The following is a 12139-nucleotide window of genomic DNA, read 5'->3' on the forward strand; positions in this document are numbered from 1 at the left end:
ACCCTCTCCCTTTGGAAATAGGTGTGAAGGGATGGGGAGGAGAAGCCTCCCCCAGCCTCTGGAAATGTTTTGATGGGCACAGATGGTGCCCATCTCTGCATAAGCCAGTCTACACCGGTTCAGGGATCCCCCCAGCCCTGCTCTGGCATGAAACTGGACAAAGGAAAGGGAAATTACCACCACCCTGACCTGCACCTCCCAGGGGAGGTGCCCAGAGCTCCTCCAATGTGTCCCAGACCTCTGCCATCTTGGAAACAGAGGTGTTGGGGGCACACTGGATGGATCTGAGTGGCCAGAGCCAGCAGGTGACGTCAGAGGCTCCTTCTGATAGGCTCTTACCTCTCTTGGTAGCCAATCCTCCTAACCTGGTAGCCAAACCTCCTTTTCTGGCTATTTAGGGTCTCTGCTTTGGGGAATTCTTCAGATAACTAATGCAAGAGCTCACCAGAGTTCCTCTGCATCTCCCTCGTCACCTTCTACCAAAGGATCAAACGCTGACTGCTCCAGGACGCCTGCAAAACCACAACAAAGTAGCAAGACGACTACCAGCGATATTGTAGCGCCTAATCCTGCCGGCTTTTTCGACTGTTTCCAAGTGGTGCATGCTCTGGGTGTAGCCTGCCTTCACATTGCACCAGAAGCTCCGAAGAAATCTCTTGTGGGTCGACGGAATCTTCCCCCTGCTAACGCAGGCACCAAAAGACTGCATCACAGTTTCGCTGGGTCCCATCTCATCCCGACAAGCGTGGTCCCTGGAACACAGGAACTCTATCCAAGGGACTCCCACAGTCCAGTGATCCTTCAGTCCAAGTTTGGTGGAGATAAGTTCTTGCCTCCCCACGCTAGACTGCAAAGCTGTGTACCGCGTGATTTGCAGCTGCTCCGGCTCCTGTGCACTCTTTCAGGATTTCCTTTGTGCACAGCCAAGCCGGAGTCCCCAGCACTCCGTCCTGCAGTGCACAACCTTCTGAGTTGTCCTCCTATGTCGTGGGACCCCCTTTTGTAACTTCACATGGACTCCGTTCACTCTTCTTCCAAGTGCCTGTTGGGTTACTTCTACGGGTGCTGCCTGCTTCTGTGAGGGCTCTCTGAGTTGCTGAGCGCCCCCTCTGTCTCCTTCTCCAAAAGGCGACATCCTGGTCCTTCCTGGTCTTCAGCAGCACCCAAAAACCTCTACCACAACCCTTGCAGCTAGCAAGGCTTGTTTGCGGTCTTTCTGCGTGGGAACACCTCTGTGAGCTTCATCGTGACGTGGGACGTCAGTCTTCCAAAGGAGAAGTCCCTAGTCCTCTTCTTTATTGCAGAACTCCAAGCTTCTTCCAACCGGTGGCAGCTTCCTTGCACCCTCAGCTGCCATTTCCTGGGCTCCTGCCCACTCTCGACACTGTCACGACTATTGGACTTGGTCCCCTTGTCTTACAGGTACTCAGGTCCAGAAATCCGTTGTCAGTGGACTGCTGGTGTTTGTTCTTCCTGCAGAATCCCCCTATCACGACTTCTGTGCTCTCTGGGGGTAGTAGGTGTACTTTACTCCTACTTTTCCGGGTCTTGGGGTGGGGTATTTTTCTAACATTCACTGTTTTCATACAGTCCCAGCGACCCTCTACAAGCTCCCATAGGTCTGGGGTCCATTCGTGGTTCGCATTCCACTTTTGGAGTGTATGGTTTGTGTTGCCCCTATACCTATGTGTTCCTATTGCAACCTATTGTAATTCTACACTGTTTGCATTACTTTTCTTGCTATTACTTACCTGATTTGGGTTTGTGTACATATAACTTGTGTATATAACTTATCTTCTTACTGAGGATACTCACTGAGATACTTTTGGCATATTATCATAAAAATAAAGTACCTTTATTTTTAGTAACTCTGTGTATTGTGTTTTCTTGTGATATTGTGGCTATGATATAAGTGGTATAGTAGGAGCTTTGCATGTCTCCTAGTGCAGCCTAAGCTGCTTTGCCAGAGCTACCTTCTATCAGTCTAAGCTGCTAGAAGCACCTCTTCTACACTAATAAGGGATAACTGGACCTGGCACAAGGTGTAGGTACCTTTGGTACCCAGTACAAGCCAGGCCAGCCTCCTACATTTACTATCTTCCCATTTACACCTCCTTTGAACTAACTTTTTGCTCGTTAACTTCCATCCCCTTAATCTTCAGCCAGCTTTTCAACTTTAATTAATCCATTTCTTAGTAATGTCCACTGTTGCTTCTCACCTTCCTCAGTAGTTAGCACGGCCAGCAGCTCACTGTCTCTACCCTGAAATTCATCAAAGTATGGTTGAATCTTGATCTCATACTCAGTGTCTTTCTTCAGCTCTGTCAGGACCGTGCTGCGTTCAGAAGAGGATTTCACATCTAGGATCTGCCAGGCACTGGTCTTAGTGTGATACATCACCCTGTATCCTTGAATAAATTGAGACTGCCGATCCACCTAAAAATCAGGACAGAAAGCAATAAAACATAAAACTTTAAAGATATCTGTGAAATGCTCCTGAAATGAGTTTAGCTGTCAGATGCACTGCTTCGTGTTGTGTGATCCATTCAAGTAAATGGATTACGAATAAGATGCGAGAAAGGAAATGTGATGAGTATATGTTTAAGGGTTTAATACTTTATATCCCCGAAACTGCACATTCTGTTAAAGTAGGACAATGTAATTTTACAAAACTTTGTACAAAGTAAACAATTTGCATGAAATTGTTTACTAGTGAATATTAAGCATTTTAAAGGTTGTCAAAGCACTCCATATCCCTATCTGAACATATGCACATAAATTCAAACTAATGATACAAGCCAATATGTCTGTTCTCCATTATTAGTCAGTTTGTGAAATTACAATGCTCTTCCCCTAAGAGTTTCCCTTGCCGAGACTTCTGATGTGTTCAGGATTATTTCCTCAAAGAAATATATATCACATCATTCACCGCAGCCTATCCTCCACATGGATTAACCCAAGCAAACAAGATTCTTTGCACTAATTACACTTTCATGGCAGTAGTGCCCCTATTTGGCTTGTTGGATCAGCTCTTTGTTAAAATTAAGTCAACATACACTCAGACAACTCTATCAAAGCAGAAGAAACAGTACATTTGGGCCCGAATTTCATCCAATGCAGCACCACTTTTTAGTGTACCCCTTAACACCCCCCTATACCCACCATCTGTGTGCGTATTTAATATATGGCACACCATGGCACAGGGTACGGGCAATAGCATGAAAATCTTTGATGCTATTAAGTTACTGTCAAGGATGAGCGCCAAAATGTTGGCCTCGTTGGGCCACATCAGCGTCCTAACAAATGACGCTAATGTGGTGCAAGGAGGTGCTAGGCCCTCTTAAATATGAGCCTTGGTGACAGACAATCCCTGTAAAACATGCCTCAGCCCTGCCATTGCATCCTATGTGCACTTTTAAACTGCCATTTGGTCCTGGAAAAAAACACCTTTTGCCAAGCCTAAAACTTCCTTTTTAATACATGTCACCACAAGGGTTTACCCTACACAGCTCTTAGGGAAGGGTGCGGTCTATTTAAAATGTTGGACATGCACGTTTAAGTTTTATATGTCCTGGTAGTGAAAAACTCTTACATTAGTTATTCCCTACTGCCAGGCCTACCTCTCTCATATGACAACATTGAGTTACCTTATTACATGTAATAAGTGATAATGTTTGTTTGGGGATAGGTAGAAATGTCATGTTTAAAGAGCTGAAATTTAAAAACCTCTTTAACGGTAAGTCAGATTAAAAGTCACAATTTCGAAAATGTATCTTTTAGAAAGTTGGCATTTTCAGTCCTAAACCATTTTGTGCCTGCAGCCTGTATCCTGGGTGTGAGAAAGAAGCCTCTTTCTAGCATGGTTATCCCCATTTTTGGCCTGTTTGCTGGTGTTTGTCAGTGTGTTTTTGCTGTCTCCCTGGTATCCTGATAGCCAGGACACCAATGCTCATAGTTGAAACCCTATTTGTCAGTGTCTTTTGCTTGTCTCACTGGGATCGTGCTAGCCAGGACCCCACTGCTCATGGTTTGTGGCCTATGTGTGTGTTGTCAATGTGCTTAACTGTGTCACTGAAGTTCTGCGAACCAGAACTCCAGTGCTTATGCTTTCTCTACTTACCAAATTTGTCACTATAGTTGAGTGACTCCATCTTCCAATTCCAACTGCCACATTGGACCCCCCCTTATAAGTCCCTAGTATATGGTACTTAGGAACCCAGGGCATTGGGGTTCCAGGAGATCCTTATGGGCTGCAGCATTTCTTTTGCCACCCATAAGGAGCTCAGACAAACCTTTCTTCAGGACTGCCACTGCAGCCTTAATGAAATAGTGCCCACACTATTTCAGAGCCTTTTTCACTGCACATAAGTAACTTATATGTCACCTATATGTCTAACCTTCATTTACCGAAGGCTAGGTGCAAAGTTACTAAGTGTGAGGGCACCCTTTGACTAGCAAAGTTGCCCCCACGTAGTCCAGGGCCAATTCCCCAGACTTTGTGAGTGCGGGGATTCCATTACACTTGTGTACTACATATATGTAGGTTCACAATGGTAACTCCGAATATGGCCATGTAACATATCTAAGATAATGGAATTGTCCCCCCATTCCAAATTTGGTATTGGGGGGCCAATCCCATGCACCCTGGGAGCTCCACCATGGACCCCCAGTACTGCCAAACCAACTCTGAGGTTTCCACTGCGGCCCCAGCTGCTGCCACCTCACAGCCAGTTTCAGCCCTCCTGGGGTGTGAGCAGCTCAGTCCCAGGAACGTAGAACAATGCATTTCCTTTGGGAGGAGGGTGTTACACCCTCTCTGTAGGAAAGTATCATCTTGCCTGGCATGTTACCCCCATTTTCACTGTATATATGAACGTTTTAGCCCCTGTGTCACTGGGATCCTGCTAGGCAGGACCCCAGTGCTCATAGTGCGTGCCCTGTACGTGTTCCCTGTGTGGTGCCTAACTGTATCACTGAGGGTCTGCTAACCAGAACCTCAGTGTTTATGCTCTCTCTGCTTTCCAAATTTGTCACTAACAGGCTAGTGACTAAATTTACCAATTCTCATTGGGACACTGGTACACCCATATAATTCCCTTGTATATGGTACTCAGGTACCCAGGATATTGGGGTTCCAGGAGATCCCTATGGGCTGCAGCATTTCTTTTGCCACCCATAGGAAGCTCAGACAATTCTTACACAGGCCTGCCACTGTGGCCTGAGTGAAATAACGTCCACGTTATTTCGCAGCCATATTTCACTGCACATAAGTAACTTATAAGTCACCTATATGTCTAACCTTCACCTGGTGAAGGTTGGGTGCCAAGTTACTTAGTGTGTGGGCACCCTGGCACTGGACAAGGTGCCCCCACATCGTTCAGGGCAAATTCCCCGGACTTTGTGAGTGCGGGGACACCATTACACACGTGCACTATACATAGGTCAATACCTATGTATAGCGTCACAATGGTAACTCCGAACATAGCCATGTAACATGTCTAAGATCATGGAATTGTCACCCCAATACCATTATGGTATTGGGGGAACAATTCCATGATCCCCCGGGTCTCTAGCACAGAGCCCTGGTACTGCCAAACTGCCTTTCCGGGGTTTCCACTGCAGCTGCTGCTGCTGCCAACCCCTCAGACAGGATTCTGCCCTCCTGGGGCCCAGGCAGCCCTGGGCCAGGAAGGCAGAACAAAGGATTTCCTCTGAGAGAAGGTGTTACACCCTCTCCCTTTGGAAATAGGTGTGAAGGGCTGGGGAGGAGTAGCCTCCCCCAGCCTCTGGAAATGCTTTGATGGGCACAGATGGTGCCCATCTCTGTATAAGCCAGTCTACACTGGTTCAGGGATCCCCCAGCCCTGCTCTGGCGTGAAACTAGACAAAGGAAAGTGGAGTGACCACTCCCCTGACCAGTACCTCCCAGGGGAGGTGCCCAGAGCTCCTCCAGTGTGTCCCAGACCTCTGCCATCTTGGAAACAGAGGTGTTGGGGGCACACTGGACTGCTCTGAGTGGCCACTGCCAGCAGGTGACGTCAGAGACCCCCTCTGATAGGCTCTTACCTCTCTTGGTAGCCAATCCTCCTTTCTTGGTAGCCAAACCTCCTTTTCTGGCTATTTAGGGTCTCTCCTCTGGGGATTTCTTCAGATAACGAATGCAAGAGCTCACCAGAGTTCCTCTGCACTTCCCTCTTCGACTTTTGCCAAGGATCGACCGCTGACTGCTCCAGGACACCTGCAAAACTGCAACAAAGTAGCAAGACGACTGCCAGCAATATTGTAGTGCCTCATCCTGCTGGCTTTTTCGACTGTTTCCTGGTGGTGCATGCTCTGAGGGTCACCTGCCTTCACCCTGCACTGGAAGCCAAGAAGAAATCTCTCCAGGGTCGATGGAATCTTCCCCCTGCTAACGCAGGCACCAAAAGACTGCATCACCCGTCCTCTGGGTCCCCTCTCATCCTGATGAGCGTGGTCCCTGGAACACAGGAACTCTATCCAAGTGACTCCCACAGTCCAGTGATCCTTCAGTCTATGTTTGGTGGAGGGAAGTCCTTGCCTCCCCACGCTAGACTGCAAACCTGTGTACTGCATGATTTGCAGCTGCTCAGGCTCCTGTGCACTCTTCCAGGATTTTCTTCGCGCACAGCCTAGCCTGGGTCCCCAGCACTCCGTCCTGCAGTGCTCAACCCTCTGAGTTGGCCTCCGGCGACGTGGGACCCTCCTTTGTGACTGAGTCAGCTCCGGTTCACAAATCTTCTAAGTGCCTGTTCAGGTACTCCTGTGGGTGCTGACTGCTTCTGTGGGGGTTCTGAGTTGCTGAACGCCCCCCTCTGTCTCCTCCTCCAAAGGGCGACATCCTCGTTCTTCCTGGTCCCCAGCAGCACCCAAAAACCTCTACCGTGACCCTTGCAGCTAGCAAGGCTTGGTTGCAGTATTTCTGCATGGGAACACTTCTGAAACCTTCAGCACACCGTGGGACATCTGTCTTCTAAAGGAGAAGTTCCCAGTCCTCTTCGTTGTTGCAGAATTCCAAGCTTCTTCCATCCAGAGGCAGCTTCCTTGCACCTTCATCCGGGGTTTCCTGGGCTCCTGCCCCCCTAGACACTATTGTGACTCTTGGACTTGGTACCCTTGCCTTGCAGGTCCTCAGGTCCAGGAATCCGTCTTCAGTGCTTTGCTGGTGTTTGTGATTCTTGCTGAATCTCCCCATCACGACTATTGTGTCCTTTTGGGGTAGTAGGTATACTTTACTCCTACTTTTCAGGGTCTTGGTGCGGGGTATCTTGGACACCCTGACTGTTTTCTTTCAGTCCCAGCGACCTTCTACAAGCTCCCATAGGTCTGGGGTCAATTCGTGAATCGCATTCCACTTTGAGTATATGGTTTGTGTTGCCCCTAGACCTATGTTTGCCTATTGCAACCTATTGTAATTCTACACTGTTTGCATTACTTTTCTGACTCTTACCTGCTTTGGGTTTGTGTACATATAAGTTGTGTATATTACTTACCTTCTTACTGAGGGTACCCACTGAGATACTTGTGGCATATTGTCATAAAAATAAAGTACCTTTATTTTCAGTAACTCTGTGTATTGTGTTTTCTTATGATATTTTGCATATGATATAAGTGATATAGTAGGAGCTTTGCATGTCTCCTGGTTCAGCCTAAGGTGCTTTGCCATAGCTACCTTCTATCAGCCTAAACTGCTAGAAACACCTATATTCTACTAATAAGGGATGACTGGACCTAAAAGTCAGGAGTCCCATAGTGAAACTGTGTTTAGTATGGGAGAGACAGTTCCCACTTAAAGTAAGAGCTCTTCGGTTTGGATGAGTTTGTTGGGGAAATAAACTTTGTGCATTATGAGTGATAGTTTTTCAAATTAGCCATTTGAGTATTGTTCAGGGAGGATTTAGGAGGGAGTTACGAGAGGTGATGGCAGGAGTTTGATTGAGATGCTGAGCGACATGGAGAAGGGAGTAGGAGCAGAAGCAGGTAATGTTAAAACTGCCCTTTATAGATGAAATAGGGATTTAAATTGGCAATCAAAGTTGGTGAGAGCATCATACGAAGCTTGTGTCATAATCTTGCCATTATTGAAGGTGAAGATCAATTGCTTTCCTTGAATGAGCACTGACTGTAGGAGGCTGGCCTGGCTTGTAGTGGGTACCAGATGTACTTACACCTTGTGCCAGGTCCAGTTATCCCTTATTAGTGTAGAAGAGGTGTTTCTAGCAGCTTAGGCTGATAGAAGGTAGCTATGGCAAAGCAGCTTAGGCTGAACTAGGAGACATGCAAAGCTCCTACTAACCACTTATATCATATGCACAATATCATAAGAAAACACAATACACAGTAAGAAGGTAAGTTATATACACAAGTTATATGTACACAAACCCAAATTAGGTAAGTAAGAGCAAGAAAAGTAATGCAAACAGTGTAGAATTACAATAGGTTGCAACAGGAACACATAGGTATAGGTATAGAGGCAACACAAACCATATACTCTAAAAGTGGAATGCAAACCACGAATGGTCCCCAAACCTATGTGAGCTTGTAGAGGAACACTGGGACTGTAAGAAAACAGTGAGGGTTAGAAAAATACCCCACCCCAAGGCCCTGAAAAGTAGGAGTAAAGTACACCTACTACCCCCAGAGAGCATAGAAGTCGTGATAGGGGGATTCTGCAGGAAGAACAAACACCAGCAGTGCACTGACAACAGATTTCCGGACCTGAGGACCTGTAAGACTAGGGGATCAAGTCCAATAGTCGCAACAGTGTCCAGGGGGGGCAGAAGCCCAGGAAACCCCAGCTGAAGGTGCAAGGAAGCTGCCACCTGTTAGAAGAAGCTTGGAGTTCTGCAAGAAAGAAGAGGATTAGGGACTTCTCCTTTGGAAGAGTGATGTCCCACATCGCGATGAAGCTTGCAGAGGTGTTCCCACCCAGAAAGACCACAAACAAGCCTTGCTAGCTTCAAGGGTCAGAGTAGAGGTTTTTGGGTGCTGCTGAGGACCAGGAAGGACCAGGATGGTGCCTTTTGGAGGAGGAGACAGAGGGGGCACTGAGCAACTCAGGGAGCCCTCACAGAAGCAGGAAGCACCCGCAGAAGTACCCCAACAGGCACTTAGAAGAAAAGTGAACCAGAGTCCACGCAAAGTCACAAAAGGGAGTCCCACGATGCCAGAGGAAAACTCAGAAGGTTGTGCACTGCAGGATGGAGTGCCGGGGACCCAGGCTAGGCAGTGCACAAAGGAAATCCTGGAAGAGTGCACAGGAGCCTGAGCAGCTGCAAATCATGCAGTACACAGCTTTGCAGTCTAGCGTAGGGAGGCGAGGACTTACCTCCCCCAAACTTGGACTGAAGAGTCACTGGACTGTGGGAGTCACTTGGAAAGAATTGCTGTGTTCCAGGGACCACGCTCGTCAGGATGAGAGGGGACCCAGAGGACCAGTGTTGCAGTCTTTTGGTGCCTGCGTTAGCAGGGGGAAGATTCCCTCGACCCACAGGAGATTTCTTCGGAGCTTCTGGTGCAGGGAGGAGGCAGGCTACCCCCAGAGCATGCACCACCTGGAAACAGTCGAGAAAGCCGGCAGGATTAGGCGCTACAATTTTGCTGGTAGTCATCTTGCTACTTTGTTGTGGTTTTGCAGGCATCCTGGAGCAGTCAGCGGTCGATCCTTTGGTAGAAGGTGAAGAGGGAGATGCAGAGGAACTCTGGTGAGCTCTTGCATTCTTTATCTGAAGAATTCCCCAAAGCAGAGACCCTAAATAGCCAGAAAAAGAGGTTTGGCTACCAAGTTAGGAGGATTGGCTACCAAGAGAGGTAAGAGCCTATCAGAAGGCGCCTCTGACGTCACCTTCTGGCACTGGCCACTCAGAGCAGTCCAGTGTGCCCCCAACCCCTCTGCTTCCAAGATGGCAGAGGTCTGGGACACACTGGAGGAGCTCTGGGCACCTCCCCTGGGAGGTACTGGTCAGGGTAGTGGTAAATTCCCTTTCCTTTGTCCAGTTTCACGCCAGAGCAGGGCTGGGGGATCCCTGAACTGGTGTAGACTGGCTTATGCAGAGATGGGCACCATCTGTGCCCATCAAAGCATTTCCAGAGGCTGGGGGAGGCTACTCCTCCCCTGCCCTTCACACCTATTTCCAAAGGGAGAGGGTGTAACACCTTCTCTCAGAGGAAATCCTTTGTTCTGCCTTCCTGGGCCAGGGCTGCCTGGACCCCAGGAGGGCAGAAACCTGTCTGAGGGGTTGGCAGCAGCACAAGCTGCAGTGGAGACCCCGGAAAGGCAGTTTGGCAGTACCCGGGTACTGTGCTAGAGACCCGGGGCATCATGGAATTGTCCCCCCAATGCCAGAATGGTATTGGGGTGACAATTCCATGATCTTAGACATGTTACATAGCCATGTTCGGAGTTACCATTGTGACGCTATACATAGGTAGTGACCTATGTATAGTGCACGCGTGTAATGGTGTCCCCGCACTCACAAAGTCTGGTGAATTTGCCCTGAACGATGTGGGGGCACCTTGGCTAGTGCCAGGATGACCACACACTAAGTAACTTGGCACCCAACCTTCACTAGGTGAAGGTTAGACATATAGGTGACTTATAAGTTACTTATGTGCAGTGGTAAATGGCTGTGAAATAACGTGGACGTTATTTCACGCAGGCTGCAGTGGCAGGCCTGTGTAAGAATGGTCAGGGCTCCCTATGGGTGGCAAAAGAAATGCTGCAGCCCATAGTGATCTCCTGGAACCCCAATACCCTGGGTTCCTCAGTACCATATACTTGGGAATTATAAGGGTGTACCAGTATGCCAATGTGAATTGGTAAATTTAGTCACTAGCCTGTAGTGACAAATTTGGAAAGCAGAGAGAGCATAACCACTGAGGTTTTGGTTAGCAGAGCCTCAGTGATACAGTTAGGCACCACACAGGGCACACATATAGGCCACAGACTTAAGAGCACTGAGGTCCTGGCTAGCAGGATCCCAGCGAGACAGTAAAAACACCCGGACATACACTCACAAACAGGCCAAAAGTGGGGGTAACAAGGCTAGAAAGAGGCTACCTTCCTACACTGATGGAGAAGTCATTAGGTTTTTCTATAGGAATACATATTTTGCCTTTTGGAAGGCTAAAGAAAAATGAGTTCTCATAATCCAATCTAGTTAATGTTCTTGGGACCTTGTATTATCTATGGTCGGATTTCTTAAGAATAGTATCTACCTGGATTTCATGTTATGAGTGAAAATAAGATCAGTTTTCGGGCAGTTTTCTGCTTCTGTTTGAAGTTGTCACCAGCAATTCTGGACAGGTAAGGCGGGAAGACAGTTTGTGTAAGTTAGGACCAGCTTTGCTGAGTCTCTTATGGAGAGAGGGACTGTAGAGGAGAACATTAACCCTTGTGTATCTAAATTAACCACATTTCAATGGAAAGGCCCTTTAACAGCCTTATATGTCCCTTGGCCGAAAAAGTGCATCACTGCAAATGAAATCAAAGACAAAGGTCTTGTCCTCAGAAGACAACCTAAAGTGAAACTTCAGATGCCTCAAATACACTGCAAGCACCAGGCACAATGCTCACATACGAAGGCTCCGAATCCGTTGATTATACTTACAGTCCAAGTGACCTGGATGGTGTTAGAATTGAGAAGGACAGGAGTATGAAGTTGAACCACAACCTCATCAAGCTCATGTTGAACTTTTCGATGGTCGACACCCTGCCTGATGGAGCTGATATCTAGAAAATATCCAGAAAACTGAAGATATTAGTTTTCAGAGAACACAACAGAAAGAGTGTTATAACATCAATTATAGCACTTTGAAATCAGTATTCAGAGAACATTCTCAAGTGAAGATTACACTGACACTTGTGGTTATCATGATCAGAGGAACAGCACAAATATATACCATTTAGGAATGATTTCCTTTACATTTCCATAAGCAGTGCTTAAAAAATGACAAACTTTACAGAACAATCGAGATGCACAAATATTCCTCTTTGAAAATCAACCATGGACTACTGCCTCTTTCTTTCCCCTTCCCCTGTATCTTAATCTTTTAAAAAAAAACATGTAATACCATTTGGGAACATTAAAAACATACATATACAATCATAAATTCTCATTTG

General features: G+C 47.3%; 1 protein-coding gene across 1 annotated transcript in view; it reads right to left on the bottom strand.

Moving 5' to 3' along the window:
- The window catches only part of ROBO3 (roundabout guidance receptor 3), a 639417-nt gene that overhangs the window by 86114 nt on the left and 541164 nt on the right, over positions 1-12139 (bottom strand). Inside the window, exons 13-14 of the mRNA XM_069221505.1 lie at positions 11628-11749; positions 2220-2436 (exon numbers count right to left, since the gene is read on the bottom strand). Of these exons, the coding sequence (XP_069077606.1) occupies positions 2220-2436; positions 11628-11749 (339 nt within the window). The remainder of the gene's footprint in view (positions 1-2219; positions 2437-11627; positions 11750-12139) is intronic.

The sequence above is a fragment of the Pleurodeles waltl genome, chromosome 3_1 (assembly GCF_031143425.1).
Source record: "Pleurodeles waltl isolate 20211129_DDA chromosome 3_1, aPleWal1.hap1.20221129, whole genome shotgun sequence".
Classification (NCBI taxonomy): Eukaryota; Metazoa; Chordata; class Amphibia; order Caudata; family Salamandridae; genus Pleurodeles; species Pleurodeles waltl.